A 27,451-nucleotide genomic window follows, 5' to 3' on the forward strand; every position below is an offset into this window, starting at 1 on the left:
ACTTTAAAAAACTGTCTATTTAACCCAGACGTGTCATTTTACACCGAGAAAACATAAAGTCTTACTTACCAGTACTGTTGGTTTAGCTTCTAGTATAAATATGTAAATACATTTGAAATGAGACAAAACTAACTTACAAGTAACCTTTCAGGAAGAAATAGGAGTTTCTTTTAATTCAATAATTACTTAATGTTGATGAAAAAGTATTAGTTCCACTGGCAGATTATTTTGTTTATAACAAGGACTTTTTTTTTCAATATTACGAAATTATTGACTTAAAACAATCTTCTGTATCTTAGCTGAAAAGTTACTTATAAGTTATTGTTGTCTTATTTCAAGAGCACTAAGATGTTAGCAATAGAAACTGGACAAAAATACGTACTAAGATTTTGTGTTTCTGCAGTGTAACATTATGTTAATATTTTATGTACATAGTTTTTTTCACATTACCTTTAAAACAACAAAGAGCAGTGTTCATTTGTAACACAGCATTACTTTAATATGGAATCACGTGTGATTGTGTGAATATTTGTGTGTTTTAAGCAGCCAATAGGAGGAGGAGGCTGAAGCTGGCTCCACTTCCCCTGAAGGGAGATGGCTCCGCAGAGGGGTTTATAAACTCCTGCGCATTTTTAAACCTGATCCACAATCGATTGTTGTGTTTCCAGAGCTGCAGTGAGGAAACAGCTGGCCTACATGTGCAGGGCATCTGGCTTGCTGTGAAATGTGTCTGCTGTGTTAAACCTGCAAGTTGCTGCAGGTTATCTTCCTACTTAGAGAAAGACTTTAACAGAACTCGACTGACAGCTCATTGTAATCTCAACTCTTGGACAGCCTTGTAACTTATCAACAGCGATGTACAGCAGCGGCTATTCCCAGGTCAACAAGTTCAGTCCAGAGGCTCAAAAGAAGATGCAGTACCGCTCGAAGGGCAAGAGTTGTGGCTACTACATGCGCATCATCTTCTTCTTCTCATCTCTCATCCAGTCTCTCATCATAGTCAGCCTTGTGCTGTTTCTGATCTATGGGAACATGCATGTCTCTGCCTCTTCGAATCCTGACCAGGACCTGGAAAAGAGGTTCAGCCAAATCTCCATTGAAAACGTTGCCCTGCAGAACCAGAGGAAGAACCTCACCAACCTCCTGAATGCCACCCTCACTGAGAAGGCTAAGAACGACTACGACCTGGCACAACTGAAGAGCTTAGTCAACAGGTCCATCGAGATTTTCAAGTTCCAGACCATGGAGATGGTAAGAAAAATAGAGAACACATTGTTAACTCAAACATTTTGGTGTAAAAATGCTTTAAAGAAAATAACAACAACAACAACAACAATAATAATAATAATAATAATAATAATAATAATAATAATAAGAAGAATTGTTTAAGAAAACTGAGCTTATGTAGTGTTTCTACAAAAACCTGAACATACAGCAGAAAGCAATGCATTCTGGGTTATATTCAGAGTAAGACGTTCTACATAAACAGTTTGCAGCAGTATTTCTCAAAAGCTTGTGGAGGAAAATTGTTGAGGAATCGACATTTTCATCTTATTATTTATTTGTCTTACAATAAATATAAAATACCACTCATGCCTTTTATCAGCCAGCAGTATTCTGAGGGCTTTGGGAGATTTTGGCAAAAATACCATTTTTCTTTCCTGCATCAGGTTCTTTGAATAATCTATAGTATTTCATAAAATCAAAATATCCATTAAGGACTTTAGGATGTAGTAAATGCAGTAAATGTCCAATCATTTGTTTTATTGTCTGTATATTATTCTTGGTTTTATTTCTGCCTGTTGTCATGGCCAGGGCTCGCTTGTGAGATTTCTGATCTCAGTGGGACTTCTTGGTTAAATAGTAATAATAATAATATTTCATGTATACTTTTAATGCATTTGGCACACATAGGAATTTTGGGCTGAGGTAGGAAGACTGTGGGGTTTCCCACATGCCACGTCCAGCCCCAGTTTAAATGATTCCTACGTTCTGCTGTGAGCTGATTCCACATGTAGATTGTTCCCCGCGTTTGTCAGTGTGACTACTGTAGTTTACTGGTTGATTTATTTTTTGTCAGCTCCACTGAAAGCTGTTTTTACAGTGTGTTTAAATATACACACTGAGGAAACACAAGGTGTTTAAAAATTAGGAACGCGTGGAGCTGCATCCATACATCTATGCACAAACAACAGCATAAAAGTTAAAAACATATACATACACACACACACACCACTCCACGCACACACTCGCACACGCCCTCCCCACATGCACACACACACAATATCAAAGAAACTGGATTGATGTATGAATTGAACTTGCATTTGACCTGCACCTGCACTCTTCATCTTATGTTCAAGGTGAGGTGGTCAGTTAGAATTACATACAACATAAGAACATCTTATGTTCTTTGGCTTATGTTGAAGACGTTCAACATAAGCACATCTTACAAGTTCAACACCTTATGTTGAGCAGAAGATGTTCTTGTGTTGAACATCTCATATAAATATGAGACACAACATAAGAGCTGATGTTAAATTGTTCACAAAATCAAGCTACATTTTGTTTGGTTGTGTTACAAGAGATATTTTTATAATTCACTCCGTAAAAAAATATAAAGGAATGAACTGTTGACATAAAAGTTTAGAATTATTGACTTTTTTTTCCTTTCAGTATAATTAATTCAGAAGTAATAATTTCGCATTTATATAATTACAATAATAAACTTTTACTGTGTAAAAAAAATTTGTTACAACACTTGGTTTGTGGTAAAAAGAAAAAAGTGTGTAATACTGTTGATCGTCTTTTTGCATTGTGTAACAAAAATACATGATAAAAAAATTTGTTGAATTGATAAACATCAGACTGTTTCATCATGCAAAATAGATTTTGGATTTAAAATGCAATTATTCTGCTTTATTTTGGGGCTTTTGTTAGGGCGGGCTATTTTTGACCAGTAGGACACACAGAAGGGGAATAAACAGAATGTTAGGATCGCACAAGGGTTAAAGAAAAATGTTCAACTTTAACTGCAACATTTTGAAAAACGTGCTGCAAAATATTTTGGGCCACAACAATCTCAATACAAAAAAAAGAAAAAGAAAAAAAATCTCAACATCCTGGAGTGACTGATTATATTTCAATGACAATCCTTCACAGACTGAGACTAATGGCTTTTTTTCTTGCTGTTTAAACAGAAAAATTGCGAAATAGAGCTGATGAAATGCAGGATGACATACATGACAACCCACACTCTGGGTAAGTATAATACTTATTCAAACTCAAAATGTTTTACTCAAACCCAAGACATAAAAATACTTGTATGTGTTTGAAAGAGTAGCTGCCTTTATTCACTGCTATTTTGTGTTTAAAGCTGTCCAGCCTCGTGGGGACTGTAACTGTGGGCTGCTGACTGAGCAAATGAAAATTAGACTTCAGTCTTTGGATTCCAACTTTACTACAACATCGAGGTCAATGACTCTGGAAAGGGAGCAGATTGCTAAAGAGAGGGACAACCAGCTCCTGGAAGCTATCCGTCTCAGGAGAGAAAAATCCATCCTGGAAAAAGAATTGGACCTCTTCAAGCAAAACTCTAAGAACGAGTTTTCCCAGATGCTGGCTCCTGTCTCCGACGTTTCTAAGGCTTTCCTGGTGAAGATCGAATCTCTGTTCCCTAAGCACATCGCGTTCCAGCTGACCTGCGCAAAACAGAAGGAGCACCTGGAGCAGATCCACACCAACTGCACCAGCCTGTCCCATGAGGTGGAGAACAAGCTGCAGCAATACCTGAACAAGGTCGGAGAGCAGGTGTCAGACATGCAGATCGAGAACACCCGCCTAAAGGCAGAGAACTGGAGGCTGTCTGAGGACTATCGCGAGGTCGTCCAAAATCGCACGAGCATTTTGGAGCAGCACAAACGCAGCAGAGCAGAACTTCAGCAGAAACATGATCAGGAGAAGGAGAGACTCCTGATGGACAAGATGAAGCTGACTAGCGATAATAATCTCCAGCTTCAGAGACTGAAGTACAACGACTTAGTTATTGATGATCTAAAAGGCAAATTAAATCAACTCAACATGTCATGCATGGCGAGGGTAAGAATCACCACTGAGGAGTGATTTAGATTCCTTCTGACTTGACACAAAATACTGTGTAGAACATAAATCCTTTCAAAATATAATCTCTACAACGAATTATTTTATTGACTACATTCAAAACCCAGAGCAGAGATTGATGGAAATAATTACAAGGAACATTTACACAATGTCCCTTTAGCTATATTCTATCTTCATCCAATTGTCATGCAAATTCTGAGCAAACTTTTGAAATGTAAAAGAATAAAAAACAGAAAGAAAGAAAGAAGATGCAAATTAAGCTTGTTTCCATCAGCTGGTTTGGAGTGAATCAATCAGGCTACGCAAAGTTATTTCATCAGATGTCGATGCTGCGCATGGCAGTAATGAACAGGAAGTAAAGTTTGGAAACTATTCTAAACGAGCACAAAAAAAATCAAAGTCATCGTTCACAACTTCTCTTTCTGTTCGCTGATTGGCTTGTTAGAAATTCTACTGGAGGAATCCAAGACAATGTATGAAGACAGTGACCAGGCTAGCTGAGTTTCTTCATTGTAAAATTGTCTTTTGAGATTTACTAAAACAATGACAAAAACACAGTCAGATTCTGGACCTGCTACCAACCTCAGATCCCGTGCTTTGGTTACTGGATGATGAGGAAGAGGAGAGAGATCTATGAGGAAGCCTCAGGTGAAACCGTCCAATCACCCATGGTAAAATTTGGCAAGACCAACAGGCCCAATTCTGGTCAGCACCATGGATGCAGACACACGAGTGGATGGGTTCATTCACTACGCCAGAACTTATTCTGGCAATGTGTTTCCATCTCCACTTTAGAGCACAAACTCCTTTTTTCAGACAAGCCAGAAGCCACCTCAGACGAGCATGAAAATGTTTTAGCGAAATAGAGGAAGCTATTTCAAATTTTGCAATCTTTTTTATTGCAATATTTTTTAAAAAAAAGTTGATAAAATCATGGCTTCTGTAGGATTTTCAGACCAGTGAATGATCATAGACATGAAGCAGCTGAAAATGATCCAGCTGCTTCATGGTGCAGCTGCTGCTCCCCCCAGCAGCTATTCAGCTGCTAAATGTTGTGTAAAAACAGCTGAAGACTCCATGTTTGATTAACTGGTTGCCATTATTGTTGTTCCTGCATTGTTTTGCTGGGAACTCACATGTTCATTTGCTGCTGTCTTTTTATTTCAGAATACATTTGGTGGATACCTAGGAGGGGGCCTGGGCTCAATGCCGAGCATGAACCATTTCGGGACTGGCTTGTCAGACGGTGGTGGTTCCAGCTATTCCCCTTCCAGTTCTTCCAGTTTAGGTCAAAGTAGAACAGGAACAGTTGGGTCAAGTCCAAGCCAGAGTAGTGCTGGGTCAGGACTCAATAGGACTGGATCCACAGGAGCAGGTTCAGCAAGTTCAACCCTCTCATCCTATGGGTCAAGGTCAAGCCCCGGTAACACTGGGTCAACATTTAATCAGGCAGGACCAGTTGGAGCAAGCTCAATAAGTTCAATCCTCCAGCAACCCAGGTCAAATCCAAGCCTGAGCGTAGGTTCAGGAATTAATAGACCCTCAAGCCCGGGAACGTTTGGGTCAACTCTTGGCTCAAGCGGGACACAACCAGACAAGCTAGCAGAGAGTGGGAAAAGCCTGTCATCCTTTGGGTCGTCAGTTGGGTCTTTGGGATCCAGACTAAACCAAGGTTCAGCTGGAACAGGTTTAAACAGTCCGGCTTCATGGGGGAAAAGCTCACCAGGCTACGGGTTGGCGTCGTCATCTGTGTCGAGTCGGACTGGCAGCTCAGCCAGTAAAACCAGTTCATCACCATCTTTGTCTTGGCTTGATTTTGGTCTTGGGAGCAGCAACTCAGGGCAAAGTAAGACAGGAAGTGTGCCAGGGAAACCATCTACTGGAAGTGGGAATGTTGGAACCGGGCCTGTGTTTGGTGGAGGAAGAACAAGCGGACAGACGGGTGGTTCAGGTAAGACCAACCCCCCCCAAAATGTTATGTTTTAGTTTTATCTCTTTATTTTGTGATCCATTTTCAGGACTATTTTATATGTAAACATGTTAGATGTTGGAACAGTTCCTCTGATGGTCTCCATGGCAACAGTCTTCAGAGTCACATTCTGGTTTTTAACCCAAACTTCTCGGGTTCTTAAACTGGGTGTAATCAAAAACTCATCCCATTTTTTTCTCAGTAGTTTTAAACCTGGCTCTGATTTCCAGAGATAGAATCTACATTTAAATGAGGATGAACTCCCCTCTTTCCATAACCCTACCTCATATCATTTAAGTCTAAATTATAAATAATGCCATTGGTCCCTTCAAAAGCGTTACTATTTGGAATGCACAGATGATTTACAACATGTCCTATTCACACTTTAACATCACAATGCTCATAACAACCTGGAGCGTTTATGTTTCATGATAATCACACCTCATTTTTCCTTCTGTGTTTGACCATTAGTCGTCACCAAGCACATCCAGGACCTGCAGCGCTTCATTGATCCTCCTGCCCCACAGTGAGTATCAGCATTCTGTCACAAAGGGGGCAAATTAAACTGAGTTTTGCTGCTGAGTTTTTCATTATTTATTTAAGGGCTTTTCGAGAATATTGTGAGTGTAAAAAAAAAAAAAAAAGAAAGGAAAAAAAAATCACAAATGAAATATAGTGTATTCTTTAAATAAACATGAGATGGTACAGTGTAACCTACTTTTGTGAAGATGGACCAGGCATGTTAATATGAGAGCTTGACCCTCTTCCTCCTCACATTATCAACAACAACAACCACTAATTCATTTTTACTCTTTGTTTTCCTTTCAGGGAGAAGCAAGATCTATCCAGAATGTTGGGTTAAACCAATGGAAGTCCATGTGGAGATGAAGTAAATATTTAGATGAGAAAGGAAGGAATTTACAGGGATTACACAAGTTTTTCATTCTGAGCTCATTACAATGACTATCAAAATTTATATAATATTTCCCACATTTTTAGTTATGTAATAATCACAAACCTCCATGTATTTGGAGGTTTTACATGACGTTCTATCACATGGAACGTCATGTGATAGAGCAACACAAAGTTGAGATTGTTTTGGAGTGGAAGGAAAATGATGCATGGTTTTTAATTTGTTCTCCAAATAAAAATCTGAAAACATGAATTAATTTAATATTCATCCCCTTTGGAGTGATGAACCATCTTTCTCTGCCATTACAGGCGTACATGTCTTTTTGGGTTTATCACTGTCAGTTTCCTCACATCTTGTCACTGAAATTACTGGCAGTTCCTCTTATTAAAACAAATTCTGTATGGTTGAACATCTGGATACAGTAGACACCTTGGTTTAAATTATAGCAAATGAGCAAAGAATGCTTAATTTTTCTTTCTTTGCTTTTGGAGTTTAAGTGCGTGGGTGCAGTGGCAGACAAGTTAAACAAAAATATGTAGTTGCTTTCTTTTCTTTTTTTTCTTTTGTTTTTTTGCAGATTTTCAACATTATAATGAAAAGCCTTTAAGTAAAGGGATAAAACCCCGTCATTTCAACTAGTATCCAGTCAAAGTCCCGATTCGCTGTATAAGAAAACAGCAACAAGCAGTTACATCATATAACTGTTTGTCTGATATGATACAATATGTAAGCCTTTATCCCATTCTACTAGTTAAGGCGCTATTGAAAGCAATTGATTTCAGTTTATTTAAGGTCATTCTAGTAAAGGGGGCAGAATGCCTTGCACACCACATTTCTCAGATTTCTATTTGTAATTGATTTCATTTTGAAAGCCATGTAACATTCCCCTTTATTTCATAGTTATCATCTAATTTTTGTAGATATCTCGCATAGAACTGTGTTGAAAACCTCAAGACATATGAACACTTTTGCAAGGCACTGTGTTGAATATAAAGAAATAGAATGTACAATACATACAGTATTTCACCAGTTATGTCTTCAATATGCATCTACTGAAATTTATTTGAAAGCTGCTTAGCTCTTTTACTGTGAAAACTGCGCCACACATTATATTCAACATGTCATTCCCAGCATTTTGTTTTTGTTTTTGTAAATATATGAAAATAAATAAAATACACTTATAAAATTTGTTGGCAGGGATGTGCACCCAGAGCACCTGTGGACAAAAACTGAAATGCTTTGTTTTTTAACAGTGTGGTCTGAACAAAGAAGCATTTCTGGATTTAAAAGCCTCGCTCACCACTGGCCAACATTTTTGTACTTTTACTCGACAAAATGTCAGCTCTTTTCCTGTTGTTTCCAATTATATTGTTAAAGAAACAAAATCAATCAAGTGTTGAACATTATTAAACTTCTGCTTCAGACCTCATGTGGCTATTAGTTTGAAATACTTATACATACATCCTGTTTAGGTCGTGTCTTTAACAACAAACCGGTGGCTGCCCTTTTCCCACTTGAGCACCTGAGCCTCCAGATGTCTGTCTGTCAGAACAAAAGCATGCCTTTGTAAACAAAGCTATTTAAACTGTTACCCCACTCAGACCTGGAAATCACTGTTTGTCCCTTTTTGCGTCACCTATTGTGTAGCTAATTGTCTGCAAAGTGACTCCGTGGCCCCTGCTGCCACGGTTACGTTCAGCAAGGTTTAATCCTTCCATGGTGTTTATGTTTACCTGCCAACCTGTCAGAAGACAGAGGCAGACGGATGAGGGGAACCTTTGCTCGCAGTGTCACGTACGTGCAGGTTCCAAAAACAGCTCCACAGTTCTTCTCTGCCTAAAGAGCTGGTTCCTGTCGCCCAGATGGTGGCACTAAATGTCTCTCAGGTTATTCAGAAACGAAAGGCAGCTGGCGTTACTCATATTTTACTCATTAGATATTTGATTGTCATGTTTTGTGTGGTCTTGGCATGAAATATGAGGGAGTTTTATTTTTGCTTTTTTTTTTTAATTATGAGGACATTATTCTATCAACCCTAATTAAGATCACTACACAAGCCCATAACCTTTATATATATATATATATATATATATATATATATATATATATATATATATATATATATATATATATATATATATATATATATATATATATATATATATATATATATATATAAAAGGAGGTAGATGAACAGATAAATACCTTGTTGGTTGCACCACAGCCCATTTCTATTGTTGTCCATTCGTATGAGGACAGCTCTGCCCTGTCCAAAGGATATCCTTTGTTTAGCAGAAACAGTTTTTCCTACTTTTGGGATGTGCAGCTCGTTGGAGGAGTAGCTGTTAGGATAATAAAGGTCATCTGGGTGGATGCTTTGGGGAGTCATCTTATTAAAGACTCTCAGATAAAAGATGCATTCAGATAATTTCCACTGTCACCATGATGCTCACCTGAGTAAGCATATTTCCTGTCGGCTTATCTCAGGATCCCAGACAGCTCCTCACATGTCAGCATTCCTGTGGATGAACAGGAATGCAGCAAGGATTATGAGTAATTATTGTTTTAATCCAGCAGGGAACAATAATAAGTGAAAGAAGTACATAAATGCTAACTTATCAGTTTGAGTCAAATTTTTTGTTGTGTTTACAAACTAGTAATGATGCAACATATGAATCAAGAAAAAATGAGGAAAACATTAGGGCTGAAACGATTCATCGGATTAATCATGAGTTAATCGAGTATTGAAATAATTGTCAAGGAATTCAGTAATCAATTCATTGTTAGCTGGAGTAAACAGACAACAAAAAGGCCATTTGCTGAAAGAACAACCCACTGAAAGCAGGAATCAAACCTAAACTGTACAAAAATGTGTACATTTTACTTTTAACATTAAAAACCCCTTTATGGGCGTGCCGTGGTGGCATAGGGGTTAGCGCGACCCACATTTGGAGGCCTCAAGTCCTCAAGGCGGCTGTCTCGGGTTCGACTCCCGGACCCGGCAACATTTATCGCATGTCTTCCCTCCTCTCCTTCCACCTTTCCTGTCAGCCTACTTCATAAAAAAGGGACTCTAGAGCCCACAAAAAGACCCCCTGGAGGGGTTAAAAAAAAACAAAAAACTTTATCAATAAGTTCTACTTAGAGCTCATTAAGAGGCGTAATTTAACTTCATCAAATTCTGTTAAAAAAAAAACAAAACAAAACATAATCTTCAATTCAGCAGCTCCTGCTGTCCAATTATGAATAGGTAAAACCAAAACTGATGACCAGATCAGCCCTACTGCTATTAAGTCATTCAGAAAGAGCTGAGCTGTTCACATGTTGATGCTGGAAGAATTTATTTATTAATTTTTTTTAAAAAAGGAGGATTTGTAGCTGCAGATGCATTCTTTGGTACAAATGACCACTAAAGAAAAGCATTCACTAAAGATATTTTTAAGCAATAAAATGTTTATTTTCTTATTTAAGAAAGGAATTGTATTTGCATTATTTCTGATATTGCAAAGTTGTTAAATGAAGAATCTGCAGAATATGCCGATTTTCTTTATTCAATTAAATTGATTAATCGTCGGTAAATTAATTGATTACTAAAAAAATTGTTAGTTGCAGCCCCTAGAAAACAACTTCTGAGTATGATTGTTTTTAGAGTATAGATAATGGCACCAAATGGCCTGAATCACAATTATTCAGTATTAGGAATTAATTTTTCTTTGTCTCACGGTTAGTGCGATGTCTTTATGGGGGTAACCAGTGTGGGTTTCTGTAAGAGTAAATGATCTTCTGAATTATTTGGGGATGTTGTGCCCAAGGCACTGATGAAGAGTCGGGTCCATTGTGCAGCAGTCCGCCTGGCCGCCACCCTCCTCTTCCTTTGGCAGGATATTTAACGGATGGTTATGATTACGACCTCCTTCCTAATCTGGGGTTGAAGGACTGCTGCCTCTTATTCAGAGGCTCCCAATGTTCACATGTTATTTGGACTTCTAATTGCATTTCCTCTCTGCTGGGACTCTCACAATCCGGTCCAATAGATGAGGGTGGAAGATAGTGCTGGAGACCACTAAGGATGGACAAGCTGTGGATGGGCGGGGCTGAGAGTAACTGTGACCTTCACCATGACCCCTATGGACGGCACTGTTCTCAAAGAACAAAGAACAAATTAGTTGCTACAATAGACATCTGAATTTCACAGTTTCAGCTTCTTTTAGCCAAGATGTTGAAACCTCAATTAACATCATTAGGCCATCATAACAAACTACAGCAACCCTTCCAGATGTTAATGATACACCAACAGGAGTTATTCACTGGAGGTTATGCACAGAAAAATGTTCTGAATGTTCAACAAATCACAGCATCAGTATAATCAGATTAATCAGGTCCTTGGAATTAAATGCATCAATGATTCTTCGTAGGTGTGATCACTTCTATAAATGCAGACACTTGGACAGTTTGCTGGTTTGTGACAATGAGAAAGCACATCAGGAAAGATGTTAGGGAAGCAGCTTTTGAGTTGCTTATGAATTGTTAAAGCAACATTTTAGGTTTATCATTCAAAAATACAAATGATGAATTTGTTCATGCCTGGGAGGCATGAACCTCGACTTCCAGATGGAGAAGTACGTCTACAAGAGGAAAAGCGACAGTATTTATATCATTAACCTTAACCATTAACCTGATACTTCCACTCTATTTTACAGAGTGGACGTATCAGCTGCTTCACCCTGAGTTCAAACTGTGAAATATGGACACAAATGTTTTCATTCCCCTTATGTAAAGGTCATGGGTTTGAATTACTGAATTATATATATATTGAAAAATGTTGAAATGATTGCCCTTGTCCTCAAATCTGACATTTTTGTTGAGCAGCAGCACAAACAAATGTTATTCAATAACGACCCTCGACTTTGTGAAGCTCCAGGCTTGATAAATCTACTCAAAACAAATGATTTTCTTCTAATGAACACAAAGTGTGAAAACTTTATTATGTTTGGAGTCATTGGCTTCGAAAAACTCAAGTCAAAACTAAATAAAACAAAGATGTCACAGCAGTTCTAACTGGAGTCAGAAGAATCATCAAGCAGCACCATGGAGACCTGTTACAGAGTAAACCTGGCAGAGATCTGAAGACCCTGGAAAGAAAACTAGAGAGAAAAGTGTCAAAAGGCCACAGAACAACTGCTAATGAATGAGTTAGCCAGGTGGGGAATTGGAGCTCTGCAGGAATGAACTGCAAGGCTGCAGAAAAACAAGAAAAACTTTCCAACCAGACAGGAGTGTGAGGAAAGAAACCATCCATCCTGGAGGCAAGCCCTTTGGTCCGATAAGATTAGCATGAAAACATTGCTGATGTTCAGAAGATGAAGAGAGAGGCTGATGTAACGTCAATAAAAATAAAATAATAAAAAACAGACTTTAGATACCTATTCACAAAGAATCTTCTATTTCACAGACTGTTCTAGAATCCATCCAAAACACCAGTGTTGTATAAAGTACTGAAATCTCAGAGTCAAGTAAAAGTACAAGTACCTCTCCAAAATACGACTTTGGTAAAAGTCCAAGTCACTGACTGAAATGTTACTTGAGTTAAAGTCTTAAAGTATCTGAAACTTCTTGTACTTAAGTATGGAAAGTACTGTAAAAATGGATGTACTCAAGTAATGTAATGAAAAGTACAAGTAAAAAGTAAAACAAAGCAAATGCAGTTTGAATGACATTTTTTATAGTTTGGTAAACTTGTCAAATACACTTAAAATAATGTACACAACCAAGTGCAGGCAAAATTAAACCTGCTAATAGATATACCTGCAGGCATCATTTAGTTAAGAAAATTAGGTGCTTTACCTATAGCACAAGGTTAACTTAACCTGCTTTACAACTGAACCAGCTTCTTAGTAAACCCTCCAGGACAGAAAATACAAAGTTTTTGTAAGCCTTAAGTTTTCCCTTCAAGTAAGGTCAGTGCTGAAAATGAGAAAAATAAATAGTACAGAAAATGCGGCCAACATGAAGAAAAAGAGCTGTTACGATTACTCTACTTCACAAATCAGTGAATCAGTCAATGCTACAGTCAGTAGGTGGTGCACACAACTGGTCATTATGCAAAAGAAAAAAAGAATTGGGAGGGAAATGCAGCTTATTGGCATCTGTAAACCTGGTTTTGAACTTGCATGCCTTTCCTATATTCGTTAAATTTAGTCTAAATTGCTATCGCTATGGCTTCTGTCCCCCATTGAACAGAGGAGTCTAGGTAGCCTGCTACAGTCAACATTAGGCCTAAGCTAAATACACCACGTGTGGAACTGAAACAATGCCAAACAAAGTTCATTTATGGTCAAGATTTCACAATACAGTAGTGCCTAGTGACCAAGCTATAGTTACTGAAACAGGAGGATTATAACCATTTCATAAGAAGTTACCTCGATGTGTTTCTTCAAGTTGGACGGGGAGTTTTTGTAAGATAGAATTTCCATGTGACTGCTACTGATTGCGAGACTTGCTTTGTGTTTAATGGGAGAAGCGAAACAGGTGTATCCTAATTAAAAGTAAAGAAATCAAAAAATGGCAAAAAATGTGGAATGAAGATAAGAAAGGAAGAAGATTATATGAAGTACAAAAGTAAGTTCAAATTCGAAGCATTAATGAAAGAAACAGAAGAGAAGAAATAATAATTAGTAGATTAAGAGTAGGTCATACCTACTTAAATGACATGCTTTATAAAATAGGGAGGAAAAATAATGATAAATGTGAGAGATGTGGAGAGAAAGAAAATGTAGAACACATATTGATGAACTGTAAGTCAAATGAACTCGAAAGGGAAGAATTAAAGAGAATAGTTAGAAATATGGGGCATGAATGGAATCTTAAAGGTATATTAGGAAATGAAGGAAACATAACAGATATTCACAAATTAAGGAAAGCATTGTTTATTTATCTTAAGAATACAAAATTAAAAAATAGAATTTAATAGATGTGAAGTAATGCTTCTACACACTCATGTACAGTAGGTGGCGGTATGCACCTTAAAGTTGCTTGTGATCCGCCATAATAGAAAAGAAGAAGAAGAAGGTGTATCCTATTGGTGGTGATGAACAAGCCCAGGCAAGCAGGCTACGGACTTTGTTCGGTAGCCTGCTTGCTACTTGCTAATCAGTAGGTGGGATCAAAACACTTGCGTTTCTCTCTCTCGCTTTTTTGTAACGAGTAACTAAACCACACATTGAAAATGTATCGGAGTAAAAGTACGCAATTAAGTTCGGAAATATAGTGAAGTAAAAGTGAAAGTCATCAAAAATTTTCATACTCCAGGAAAGTATGAAGTACTCCAAAATATACTTAAGTAAAGTAGTGAAGTATTTTTACTTCGTTACTATACAACACTGCAAAACACAATGTTTTTTTTATATAAAACATACAGTATATCATTTGTTGTTGGTTATACAACCAACATTAAGCATTTGTTTGTGACTCAAAGTAAACCTATAATAATTTCATATGAAGTGAGTGTTAAAGAACATGCAAATTGTCTATTCAATAAAAATCTTGAAACTAAGGAACAAGATCAATTTAAAAATTCTATTTGTTATATTTGTAGCTAGAAAGATATTGTTGCCAATTAACTGACAAAAGCTATTTATCTTAAGATCAAGTGATAGGAATAACACAAGTGAAGGTTATCCTGCAATAGTCAGCCCCGCCCACTCCTCACTACTACCCAGGGCTGCCTACTGACCAGTTCTCTGTCTAACAGGTCCGGAAAATCTCTGAGACCTGGGTATTACCCTAAAAGTACTCTATAAGAGATAATCTATTTAAACTGGTGGCGAAAGTGATTCGTCTAGCTCTAACTACCTCCAATCCAGAAGTTATGACCCTTTACAGTTAAGAAACAATCAGCTGAGTAGCCCTCACAGCTGCATAATTCCAATAACCACTTCTGTTAACGGTAGCCCACTTTCTAAATCATAACTTGCACTTGGAACCGGCTAGATTATGTTTAGTGACTTAGATGTAAGTCCCAGGGTCATTATTTACTCTCACCAAAGGAAATTATGAAGCCTCCTATTTACTGGAATCATGTACATTAGTTTTACCTTAATTAAAAGAACTGAACGAAGATTAAATGACTCTATTAATTCCAATGTCCACCAACCTCTTTAGAATTTTATAGTATAATTTTATTAAGCAAGCTTAAGCAGGGATATGCGACATACAAATCAATAATCAATCGTAAATAATTCAAGAACAGTGTAATAAAATTTACATGTACAATCATACTACCCTGTCCTCTTTTCCCTGACTAAAGTCGCAAGTTCTGAAATGGAATTTCAATGAGCAGATTCAACTCATACCCAGACGATGGTGGATCTTTGGCAACAGGAATTTCTAGCATCCTTGGTTGAGGTCTTTGCCTTGTGTGGAAAAAACCCTCTTTAGAAAAGAAACAAAGCAGAACGGGTCCGAATCCTTTTGCAAAACCCAGTTCCTCATCCCTGAGGGAGCTTTGTCCTTCCTCCAAGTCTGGTTGCAGAGTTTGTAATTGCTGGGCTGAGACGAGACCGACGATCGAATGAAGAACCAGGGATGGGGCGATGGAACCCAGTCCTTTCTTGGCGGTGTGAAGTCCGAGCTCCCCCGTGGTTCTGAAGTGCGGTCCGTGGCTCAATCTGCTTCAGCAAGTTGTCTCTCCTTCTGCGCCGTCGGACTGGGAACGGCTGGTTCCTCTTTTCAGCCCCTTTTTATGCATCTCTCCTCCATGTGTGTGTATGGGGAAATTTGGTCTACGTGACTTGCTTCACATCTGCTATGTATCATGAAAAAGCCCCCACATTGCCCAACCTATTTCTGCTGACCATAGTGGAAAGTCCCGTACTTCCCCTTTCTCCGTTGCTTCAGCCAAACTCAACACTCCAACCCTCCTGTGCGCTCTGACCATCTGTTCAGAACTGCTTGCGACATTTCCTGTTTCAGGACTGTACTGTATTCCTCTCTTTTTCTATAACCCACTATTATTTATTATAGCTCATTAAACACATTAAATCTGTTGTTAACCTGTTTGAATTAATTTCAAATGATTACAACTTCACATTATCACAAGTTTGATCCTTAGTTAACAATCAATCACATCTCTTACTTATTATAATTCATCAACCATAATCTTTCCACAGTTAATTCATTACAGAAATCATTACAGATCACATTTCAGATAATACATTTCAGAAGGTTATTATGTGATTACTTGTATTCATTTTACTATTCCTTCATATTCAATTTAATTAGCTTTTAATCAAACTACAAGATTACTTATTTTCTCCCAGGCCTCTATGCACCTTTTCTGCATGCACCCGGAAAGATCTCACACCCTATGCCAGTTTTCTTGACACCCCCTCCATGAGATCGGACGGTGCTTCGCAGAAAACACAGAGTCCAAAGTCAAAAGAGATCAAGTCCATCATCACAAGTGATAGTGAGGATGTCCCGCTCATAGCAGGTAACCGGAGACAATGAAGGTGTCCAGGAATCCACAACCGCATACTCCGACAGATTGGATGGCGGAGAAAGCCAGAGTTCTGCACCTAAATCGTTGTCAAGTGTAGAGTCACCTGAGACGGAAAGGGTGGAACGTTCCAGCGGAGGCGGCAGAGGCGAAGGCAAGTCCATGCCGAAGTCGGGCAGCGTTGATGGATTGTTGCAGTAGTCGTCCAACTCTGCCAGCAGATTCTGGAAATCCATATCACTTGGTGATGGAGATGAAGGGGAAAGGGTGTCCTCATTCTGGCATGCTTGGGGAGATGAACTGAGTTTCTCAGTTTGGGTACCTTTGTCGTTAGTCGCACTGCTGGCTTGGCATCCGACGTCGACAAACAAGTCTGGGGACACGGGACGTGTAGGCGGAAGATAGTCGCCCACCGCCACAATTCGGCCATCCAACAGATGTAAAGTTGGGAGGCATTGCCGAGTAAGTTGGTGTTCCCACAACTTATGAATTACGGGCAGCCGTAGTCCCGTATACAATGGAGATGCTGGGAAGTCGTCGTCGGCTAGGCCAAATGCAGAGGTCCACACGATTTTGTGCACCCGTTCCAGGGATCTAGATGTGGAATCCGCTATGTAGGGCAAATCCTCCAGCCCTGTAGCGCAGAGGATTGCCGTTACATCATTAAAATGGCTGCTCACGCATTTGTGACACCAGCGGGCGGACGATGCCACCCAAATGAATCCATAGGATTCTGCGGTGATCCCACATCCCACACAGCAGGTTGATGCCTGAGGAGAAACAGTAACCCAGGTAACTTCATGATCAGTGGTTATTGATTAACTACATGTACTTACAATGACGAAAATGCTAAAGCGAAAGCTGAGAGAGTAGGCTGGTTTTAAGCCCGTGTGCCAGCTTGTTTTGCGAGCCAAGGTGAATTAATCACAGGAGCCGAAATGTCATGATCCGGTGCTGGTTCACCTCGATCATAGACATGAGCTGAATCATGGAATATTGCCGCGTAGGTCATCAGCCAGACAACAATGGCGAGGTCCGAGGTCTCATGAAGCCAGTAGAGGACCACCAGGATCCCCCAAACCGTTGCCCAAAGAGCCAGGATTACCCACTTTTGCATCCAAATTCGCCGTCCCCGACCCTTGATAGACAAGGCCTGGCGCGCTAAGTAGATGAGGATAGATACTGCGAAAAGCCCTTCTAGAATGGCTGTGAGAATCTTAAATGGGGCGGTTCGTGTAGCCTGTGCGCCCCCCAGGACCAATTCCAGTATCAGGGCTGCGGTATCGGTGATGAGCCACAGGCAGACCACAACGCCCCTGCGCCAATTGATGCGAGTACAGCCCATCAGGTAACAGGCGAAGAGGGACGAAGCCAACCCCCATCTGTGGAGAATGATTGGACGGAGGATAAGCTTGGCATATCCTTGTAGCGCGACGAAGATCCTCATAGGATGTCCCTTGGGCCAAGGACCGGTGTGGCAGAAGACTACCCAGGCCAGGGTAATCCCTAAGTGCTCAATGGTACTCACTTGAATCGGTGCAAAAAGTGAGTTGGGATTTGATGAGTTGGTCGAAGAGTTGTTTTCCATGATGTGAGATGATGGTCGCTCCGGATCAGGTCCTGTCGGCAGCTGCGATGAAGGTTGAATGGCTCACAGGCACAAGGCAGCTCTCTCTTATGCAGAAGTAGGCTCCTCCTTAGGGGGGAGGGGCTGGTAGTTCCTCTTTTTGCAACGACAAAGTGCTTTCAGCCACGCCTCCAAGACGATTTTGCCGATGAGTATTGCTACGGCGACGCCCAGGAGTCCTAAGAGATATGGCCATAGCACGCTCAAAGCGTCTAGCAGCCACTGTTCAACAATGTTGAGGCCTTCTTCCACCACATGAGCAATTTCTTCCACAACCTCGGTGGCGACGGCCACCAAAGTTGCCCCCATAGTCTCATACCAGAAACAGTCATGTTTATTAGAGCCTTCTCCACATTGCTGCCAATGCTCCATAGTGGTGGAGCAGGTGAGATTGGAATACAACAGGTTGGGTCCTACCCAGTCAAACCCTGAGTCGATGTTCCCTTCACACAGACTTTTCCGAAAAGCATGTCCTTCAGCGATGGCTATAAGGGGATTTGGAATGAACGGAACGGGTAGTCCAAGAATGCTCTTGCGCTTCTGAAGATGATATCCTAGGATTGCGTCGGTGCATGTCCGTCCACTCACTATGGCCCTCCGCCATGTGCCATTGATTTTCCGCCAAGTAACCTCAGCAGAGTGAGTGTCATACTCCTCTGCATAATGTTCCCTGCAGTAGCTTTCCCAACCTCGAACGGTTTGGCAGGGTCTCCTGGCCAAACTGATCGTGCATTCGAGGACCCGTCTTGTCGTGTTTCTACAGGTCATGCGCCAAGGTCTTGGGTTGACATAACTGTCAGGTCTCCAAAAAACTCCAGGCCAAATCATGCGGTCTTTCGAATAAACCGTGGCGATGTACTGGTACTTGACCCAGTAGTTTGTTGATTCCGTGAGGCATGGTGTTACCCAAGCTTCGAACTCATCTTGTTGAAGTCCCCACCACTCGTAGTCCCAATTTCGAGTGTAATCTTCATACCAGGCCCGCAAAGCCCACTTAGCAGTAGGTGCTTTGTCAGGGTCAGGGCAGTTGTACCTCCAGGTGGAGTGAATAGCATTCCCAGTTTGCCAGAGGTCACAACGTGGCGATGAGTGGGTTTTCCTCCAACAGGTGTCATTTAGGCTGTCAAAAATTCTTTTGGCGACACATTTGTCAATTTTTGCAAAGTCCGTTTTAGGAGCACTCAGAAGGTCATCAGGAGTTGGAAGGGGTTGTGTACGCAAATTGGCAATGTGTAGCTCCTCCAAACCAGTATGAGAGCGAACCGTTCCCTCCGGAAAGTCTCCCATAAAGAACGTCTGGTCTTTGGCTATGTATGTCCATGGGAATGAGTTGTTCAGCCAGGTTTCAACTTCTGTGCGGACTGTGCGTGTAGAGTGCCACAAATCGGCCCAGTATTCCTCTATGGCTGTAACTATATAATTCTGTCCTGCACATTGCACAAACTTATTCCAGAGGCAAGGATTTAACCAACTAAAGTGGTGTCTATAACAGTGCTTTTGCTCATCTTCATACATAAACCGTCTAGGTCCTTGTCTGATCAGGAAAGCCGTCATGTTGGTCAAATTGGCTGATGTAGGCAGCATCGTTGTATTAACTGGAAGATTACCTCGGGAGGCATTTCGATAGGTCCAGTTGCCCGTTGGTGCTGTTGGGATGATGTCATCCTTTCTGCAGTTCAGGTGGATGTCTCCCCAAAACTCCCCTCGTGGAAGCCAGGCCCGACAGCCTGAGGACCTGTGTGGGGCTGGGTATACTACTTCGGTATCCCAGTACCCTTGACTTGGCATCAATAGCAGCGATCGACAAGCCATGTTGCAATGCCATTCTGGCATACCTCGGTCCGGGTGAATCCAGTTGCATCTGACGGTCCGTCGTTCTTTGTTTTGCAGAACCCGTATCCAGCAGAGCACTCCAGTCTCGAGGAAGTCATAGTTGTAGATCTCCCAGGTGCGATTCAGAAGGTCGTCCAGAGTGGAGTCGTTCAATCCGAAGGCTCGGCGCTCCACGTACTTTTTCCCGTTGTCTTTGGCGAACAGCCCGGTTCGGTTCTGGACAGATGTGTCGTTATTCCATGGTACAAAAATAGCCGTGGTGCTTGTATTCCAACAATTGAAGTTAGTGTACTTAGAATGTCCGTAGGTGACTCTTGTATGCGTAAGATACCACGGTCCAACTCCGATGAAGTAGAAGATAGTAGCAAGAACAGCAGCAGCAAACAGCAGGGCAAGAAGCGTTAGCAGCCCTTTCAGGCATAGGGTTTTTCTGGTTATCGTAGTCGTTTTCCGTAGCAAGGGTTCGTTAGAGGTTTCCGAGTCGTCGTCGGTGTCAGTAGAGCTGTCTGAATCCGATGTGACATCCAGGCCATTCGGGTCTGTAGGCTTGCGCCTCATGCCGATAGCATCCATCCTGGCCAGATTAGTGCTTCCCTGGGATCCGCTGTATCAGGCGTAGTGCAGATTTTTCTCAGAGAGTTGAAGTGGCCCTGGTTGGCAGGGTTCTTTCCAACCCGTCTGGTGGCCCTTCTCTGCTGCAGGGCTGTATATATGGGAGAGGGGTAGGGTAAATCAGGCTCCAACCCCCTCCACACCCACTTCCAGTGGAACACCCTCCAGTAGTCCGGCCTAGGGAATGGGCCTGGGGCGGTTCCGTTTTTCAGCGCCTGGTCTTGCCAGGATTCGTGTTTGTACCCTATTGGGGCAGGTACTGAGATATAGGTGTACAATGATTGTCCATGCAGAGTTAGTCTAGTGCGGTACCCCCAGGTTGACGGAGTAAAAATCCTCTGGTGTGGTGGATTGGGGTAGACCCTGTCTATTTCCAATTTTAATGGAAGCCTGGTGTTATTAAATATATAACATTCAGGATTTATTTCCCTCCTTACTATGGTTTTCGCCATACTTGGTGAAGTGGTCCAAATCATCATGTCATTAAGTGAAATTTCACAATACAGTCCTTGCAGTGGTTCAAGATAATGGGGACCCCACCTAATCCGTAGTTCGATCCCCCATACCCTGAGATACACTGTATTAAAAATCCAGGGCAGAGATCTTGGGCACATAGGTGAGATTGATGCAACATTAACCGTGTTGTCGGATCCTCTTCCTTTCCAAGCGGGCGGTGCGGTAGGGATAAATAAATGTGGCTTCATGGCAGGGGGCGTCGTGTATTCTTCACTTTCCCCCACCTCTTTTACGTTTTGGAAATTGGTGGGTCGGAGATATATGAGAAACTTGAGAAAATAGGCCTCGGTGAGCGGATTGGAAACAGTGAAATCTTCTCTTGGCATATCTAGTAGAATGGAGGTGGTAGGGAGTTTTAAAAACGGGCCTCTGTCTGATAGTCCCGATGAGACTCCAACCCCCACTTTGAACAATCTAGTCACAAAACACTGTCTCCCCTTTCGCTTTTTGGTTTTTTGCTGACCTTCAGACTTGACGACTCGTTTTCCTCCTTCCGGTGCGTCCATCAGTCTTGGCTTGTCTTTCTCCATGGAAATGCTGAGGCAAGCTTCTGCCAGGCGTGAGTTTTGGGTTTCTTCTTGGGAGGCTCCGGCTCCGTACTGGACACGGTGGCGTGAGTCTGCTCGTCTGGTACCACTTTGATGGCTGCTCCGACTGAGTAGATCCCTTTATAGGGAACGGTGATCATGCGCACTGACAGCTGGACCCGACAGGAGGTGCTAGGATCAGAGGGCGTACTCGCCCTGTGAGCCACTCCTCCTGGGTGTTGCAAAACTCCATCCCGAAACTGGGATTCCGCTGTCACCCAGTACAGGCAAGACTTCTCCTTTGGTCTCACCGCATTGCTGCCCCATCCTTCCACCTCTGTGGTGTAGTAATACATATCCGAGCTGCGCACCCCATCTTCTCTTGGTACATCCGGCAGATCCACTATGGGTATCGTGCAGTCATTGATGACCTCCAAAATTAGATGTGCCCAGGTGGTTAGTTCCCAGGGGCCTGTCCACCCACCATTAACGGCTTGCTCTCGGGCGTCATCTGGGAGTGCACTTAGCTCCTCAGCTGATGGTTGGTATGCGTGAGGCCGATGTACCCGGAAGACCACCGGAGAGTGGTTGGCATTCAATGGTGGACATGACAGGGATGCTCTAGCAGCGTCATATGGCCAGGCGGCTTGAACAGAATCCCACAGGACATCATGGGGCCCTTCTTCCCTCTTCCACACCCATGGGTCCAATTCCTCTGGAGTGTTCGGAGGGGCGGAAGGTCCTGGTAATATTATCGGTATGGAGCTCCCATAGTTCGGCTGCACTTGCCCATAGGTTCTGTAATATCGCAGCGAGCTGTAAAATCTTGTCACTTGCCACCCTTCAGCTGCGCCTGTCAATGTTACCTCTCCACTCTTTAGCTGTTCCTCGCACACAGGGCAGTGGTGTAGCTCATCTCCGTCCCACGTGCAATAACAAGTTCTTGGTTTTTCCTGGAGCCACCCCCATTGGGTTTCCAACTTAAGTCGGGGCAGGTAACCCACTCGGCAGTTCCCACAGACTGTATTGTTCAATACCGTGACTGGGGAGACGCGAAGGTGTTGTAGCATCTCTGCGGTAGCCTCCTGGTGTCTTGGCTTCTCACGGCCCGGTCTTTCCCAGATAATGGGAAGATGGTGGTCGGCTAAACAAACCGGGCAGCCGCTTTTAGCTTTCCTCCAAACCAGCATCTCTCTGTCTTCCGACAGGACTCCATTTTTGGCCCAATCCAATTTCTTCAGGGCTCGTCCTGCCCAAATCCCTGAAGGTGTTCTTCTAATTACAACCACCCCTTTCACGGTGGCCAGTCCGAGATAGGGTGGAATGGTACATGATTCACTGGCCATTTCACCGGCTTCTGTTTCGCTTTAGTCAGGAACCGGCTTGAGCTGCTCGACTCCTTGGATCCCTTTTCTTTCCAGCAATACTGTGTTCCTATCCAGTACTCTCTTGACGATGTCAGTTGTCTCAAACTTGGGTTTTACTGCTGCATGTACAGGTTGTTCTCTTGCTTTGACCCACACGCGCTGTCCCTCTCGGAATGGCACTCTGGGCGTCAGCTTCTCCTTTTTGTCGCTGGAGCCCCGCCCCACTTCCTTCGTGGTGAACGGCCGTTGGTTGAGTTCCATCGCAGGGGCGGGTCTTTCGGCTCTGCTTCTGTCGTTCAGGGCCTGCCCTATTTCCACCGCTTGGGTGCTCCAACTGTTGGTGTTAGCATTTTTAGCTATCCAGCTCTTCACTAACCCTATGGCTCGTTCCACCACTCCGTTAGCTTGTGGGGTGTAGGGTGGCGAGTAAACTCGCATTACTCCATACTTCTGACACCACTGGTCAACCTGTGAATTACGGAAATGAGTCCCATTGTCCGTGCGCAGCTCTTTCGGGATTCCCAGGGCACTGCATACTTGTTCCAGCATGCCGACAACGCTATTGCCGTTTGCTTTCCTGGCTGCTTTTGTAGTTACAAACCCCGACATAGAATCCACCAGCACTAAGAGGTACTTCTCACCTCTCCTTCCTGTTATCCCCATGGGTCCTGCAACATCCATGCAGACTGAGCCCCAGGGGACCGTGCTTTTGATGGACAACCCATCCATCCGCTGCCCTCGGCGACCTGCGTTGTATTGACCACACACTTCACAGTCCCTTAGCACGCGTTGGACTTGTTTCACTGGGATCCAAAGGTCTTGCTCCTCCAGTTCCTTACGGGTAGGTCGCACGCCTGCATGTCCAAGGGCCTCATGCACGCTCCGCACGACCTCGACCACGTATTCTTCTGGGACCTCCCGTCCTTTGGGAGTTCTGTCCCACTTCTCGGTACCGACAAAGACGATCTTCCTTTGTTGGACATAACAGTCCACTTCATCATTCCCACGCCAATGAGCTCCCTCATGCGTGTGTGCTCTTTGGTGCTGCACTTCTATTTCCAACTGCAGCTTCAGCTCAGCAATCTTTTTCCACAAATCTTTGTGTGCCACTGGCTTGCCCTTTGCTGTCTCGAAACCATTTTCTTCCCAAATGGCCAAGTCCTCTCTGAGAGCCTGAGCGCAGTAGTAACTGTCGGTTACTAACCTGGCACTTTTGATTTTCCTTTTCACCAGCTCCAGCAATCCTTCCAGTACTGCCGTCACTTCTCCGGCTTGAGCACTACCCGGGGCCTTTCCTTTCTGGCGGCATTTCTCTTTGCCGTCCTGCTTCAGAATAAATCCCCAGTATGCCGACTGGTCGGACCCCTTTCTGGATCCATCGGTGTAGATTGTCCATTCCGGTTGTCCTGGCTTCTCAAGTGTTTCTTGTGGTTTTTTCTTACTGGTAGGTTGTGCTGGCCCAATTTCAAGCTCCGGGTCCAGCAAGATGTCCTCCCATCTTCCCCACCGAGTATTGGTTGCTTTAGTACTTTCCACAGTCCCTTTTCTTAGGTACTTGTGAACTTGGCTTTGTGTGATGACTTTAACTGGTTGTCCTTGTGCTAAATCTTTCAGCACACCCCAATAGCGGGCTAACACCGCTAGCTCTTTCTCTTCCTGCGGGTATTTCTTTTCAACAGAAGTTAGGGTGTAACTCCACAGGGTAACTAAGCCTCCATTTTCGTTACTCACTTTGATCATGGCATCGTCATTCTCGCAGCTGATCTCTGCCACCAGTCTTTCTGACAAACTCCTTGGCTCCAATCTCACAGCTGCTTGAATGGCCCTTCTCAGTTCCTCTAGGTTCTGTTGATTGGCTGCTGTCCAAACCCAGGGTCTTTTTCCGTCTTTCTCGTCGTCCTCACTTTTCCTCAGGCAGTGGTACAAAGGTTTGGCATATTTCTGATAGTTGGGTACATGGTCTCTGACATAGTTGCACAGTCCCAATATTTTCTGCAAGTCATTTTCTGACTGTGGTGGTTGAATGTTCGTCAGCTTTTCTCTGTACCCATCCGAGAGTCCCAAGTCCGACGTAACTTGGAAACCCAGATAGTTCACTTGGAACTGTCCAAATTGACATTTCTTGAGGTTTAGCTTCAAACCTGCCTTAGTGAGATTTTCAACCACTTTTTGTAGCCTCTCTAGGTGTTCTTCTTCTGTGTCATCAGCAATAAAAACATCATCAATGTACACAGTAGCACCTACGTCCCCCAGTACTTCCATCACTGCTGACTGGAACACGTTTGGGGAGTTCTTGTACCCCTGGGGTAACCTTTGCCACACATAGCTCTTGCCTTTGTGGGTGAATGCAGTTTTACCTTGCGACTGTCTGGCGAGGCGTAGAGAGAAAAATCCATTGGCTAGGTCGATGCATGACTTGAACTTCTTGACTCGAAGAGTTTTCAACGCTCCTTGTGGATTAATTAAACTGGCTCGGTTTGCTATTGTTCTCCGATTCAGGGCTTTGAAGTTGATAACTGGCCTCCAACCCCCTCCAGCCGATTCAGGTTTCTTCACCGCCTGGATGGGGCTGTTGGTGATCGGGTTGAGCTCCTCTCTGATGATCTCTAGGGCGCCCAGTTCCTTCACGATCTTGTCCATCTCCTCGACTGCTCCTGGGTTCAACGGGTACTGCCGAACAGGTGGATGAACCCCACCTTCGATGTGATGAACAAACTTTGGGCCCAAATCTCCACAATCGTTCTTGAACCGTGCTACCTGTGCTGTAGCGATGATTTTACGTAGCTTCTCTTTCCCAGCCGGGGAGAAGTCACTCTCTTCAAGTTTCTGTTCTGTCACCGTTGGTATGTCGACCGGTTTGTACCAGTCTTGCTTTTCTGACCCTGCTTGAGTCGGGCCAACTTTCACCAATCTTGCTTTCAAACTTGTCAGCCTTCGCTCCAGTCGGCGATGTGTGCCTTTCTTTTTACTGAGTTCGTCTAAGTCTTTTACTGTGAGGAGATTGTAGGGACCTTTCACCCACACTACTCCTTTCCAGGTTCCATATGGCATTTCTTCTATTTTCCCATTAGCAAACTGAACCTTCAGGTGTCCTGCTGTTTTTAGGTCTTTGCGGGTCATCGACACCTCCGCTCCGGTGTCCACTAGGTAGGGCACTCCTTCCACTTTAGCGTAGATTTCGTCCCCCTCCCAGTAGGCATTTTCTAAAATGACCCGCGACCTGGACGCCATTACTTTGGTGACCCTCCGGCCCCGGCTTTACGGGACTCACGGAGGGCCGTCCTCTCTTCTGGGCTCAATTTCCTATACTCCTCATCTGTCAGGAACTGACCTTTTCCTGGCTGGTTTGATGAAGCCGGAGGGTTGGTCGGTTTCCCTTGTGGTCCTGGTGGTTTCTGCTGGAACGGCCGGTTCCGGAAGTTGGATGGCGGTGCTCCTTGTTGAAACGGTCTGCTCTGGAAGTTGGATGGCGGTGCTCCTTGCTGGAACGGTCTACCCTGGAAGTTGGATGGTTGTCTGATGTTAACCCTTCCAGGTGGCTTTGCCGGTTGGCTAGCCTCCTTCTTCCTTTTGTCCTCGTAGTACTGTTGTTCCAGGTCGAATCCTTGCACTGCTACATCCATCTGAGCGACTGTTGTGCTTCTCACTGGCAACTTCACGAACACGATCTCTCCTCTGCGTCCTTTTGTCACCTCACGCAGTACTTTCACATATCTCGCAGGGGAAACGGTCTGCTTAAGTGTGTGCCAAAGCGGTTCCAACCGGCTTCCCTTGTCCAGCCGTCCTCTGGCTCTCTTCACCTGGGACTCTTCATCATCCATGTCCTCCAACACCAGCCTTTCATAGTTGCTCTGTGCTGAATCTGTTCCAACCATCGGGTCCGAGGTCACGCTGGTCAGCCACAACTTTTTGGCTCCCTCGTGGTTGGTGGTAGACAACACGGTTGGCCAAACATCTTTCAGATACTCCTCATTGTTTTCGTCTGCGTTTTTACTCCTAATTACCAGCCTTAGATTCTTCAACTCGGCGTAAGCATCCTGTCCCGTATTAGCGGCAGGTAGCTGAGCCAACGCCCCTAGTGGCCTCACCGGGATCTGTGGTCCTGGCTCCGAAGACGTCGCCTGGGGTTCCTCCTCATCAGCCGACACTTCGTCCAGCTTCTGTCGAGCCTCCCTGGAGTATTTGAAGGCAGCTTTCTTCAGTCGTCGCAGCATCACATCATACATAATTCCAATGTAGGCATTCCTGAAGTTGGTAGTCAGGGAATAGTGTGCTGTCAGAGTGGAGCAGGATGGTGTCATCAGGATGTTAGCCCATTCTCCGATTGTTGCTTCCACCTCGAGCTGCACCCGGTCTCCCAATCTGCTGGCCCATCCTGCCGGGATCTGGTACTCGGTTTGGCCGACTTCTGGTACATACGTACGCCGTCCGTCCTTAGCCTGCACGGGACCCCAGGTCACGTCTCTTGCCAGTCT

At 43.3% G+C, this 27,451-nt stretch overlaps 1 protein-coding gene across 1 annotated transcript; it reads left to right on the plus strand.

The window, feature by feature from the left end:
- Window positions 1-633: 633 nt before the first annotated feature.
- LOC102219682 (plasmalemma vesicle-associated protein) lies at window positions 634-8,427 on the plus strand. Its single transcript, XM_023335882.1, has 6 exons — window positions 634-1,251; window positions 3,198-3,258; window positions 3,374-4,095; window positions 5,284-6,067; window positions 6,557-6,611; window positions 6,914-8,427. The coding sequence occupies exons 1-6, from the start codon at window positions 856-858 to the stop codon at window positions 6,945-6,947; spliced, it is 2,052 nt and encodes a 683-aa protein (XP_023191650.1). The 5' UTR covers window positions 634-855; the 3' UTR covers window positions 6,948-8,427.
- Window positions 8,428-27,451: the final 19,024 nt, after the last annotated feature.

Source organism: Xiphophorus maculatus, chromosome 6 (assembly GCF_002775205.1).
Source record: "Xiphophorus maculatus strain JP 163 A chromosome 6, X_maculatus-5.0-male, whole genome shotgun sequence".
Taxonomy (NCBI): Eukaryota; Metazoa; Chordata; class Actinopteri; order Cyprinodontiformes; family Poeciliidae; genus Xiphophorus; species Xiphophorus maculatus.

Bases quoted from the DNA above. Each gene is read 5' to 3' on its own strand.
- LOC102219682 (XM_023335882.1), top strand. From the start codon at position 856: ATGTACAGCAGCGGCTATTCCCAGGTCAACAAGTTCAGTCCAGAGGCT. The intron at 1,252-3,197 runs GTAAGAAAAATA...CTGTTTAAACAG, and splicing joins AGTTCCAGACCATGGAGATG to AAAAATTGCGAAATAGAGCT. The intron at 3,259-3,373 runs GTAAGTATAATA...TTGTGTTTAAAG, and splicing joins CATGACAACCCACACTCTGG to CTGTCCAGCCTCGTGGGGAC.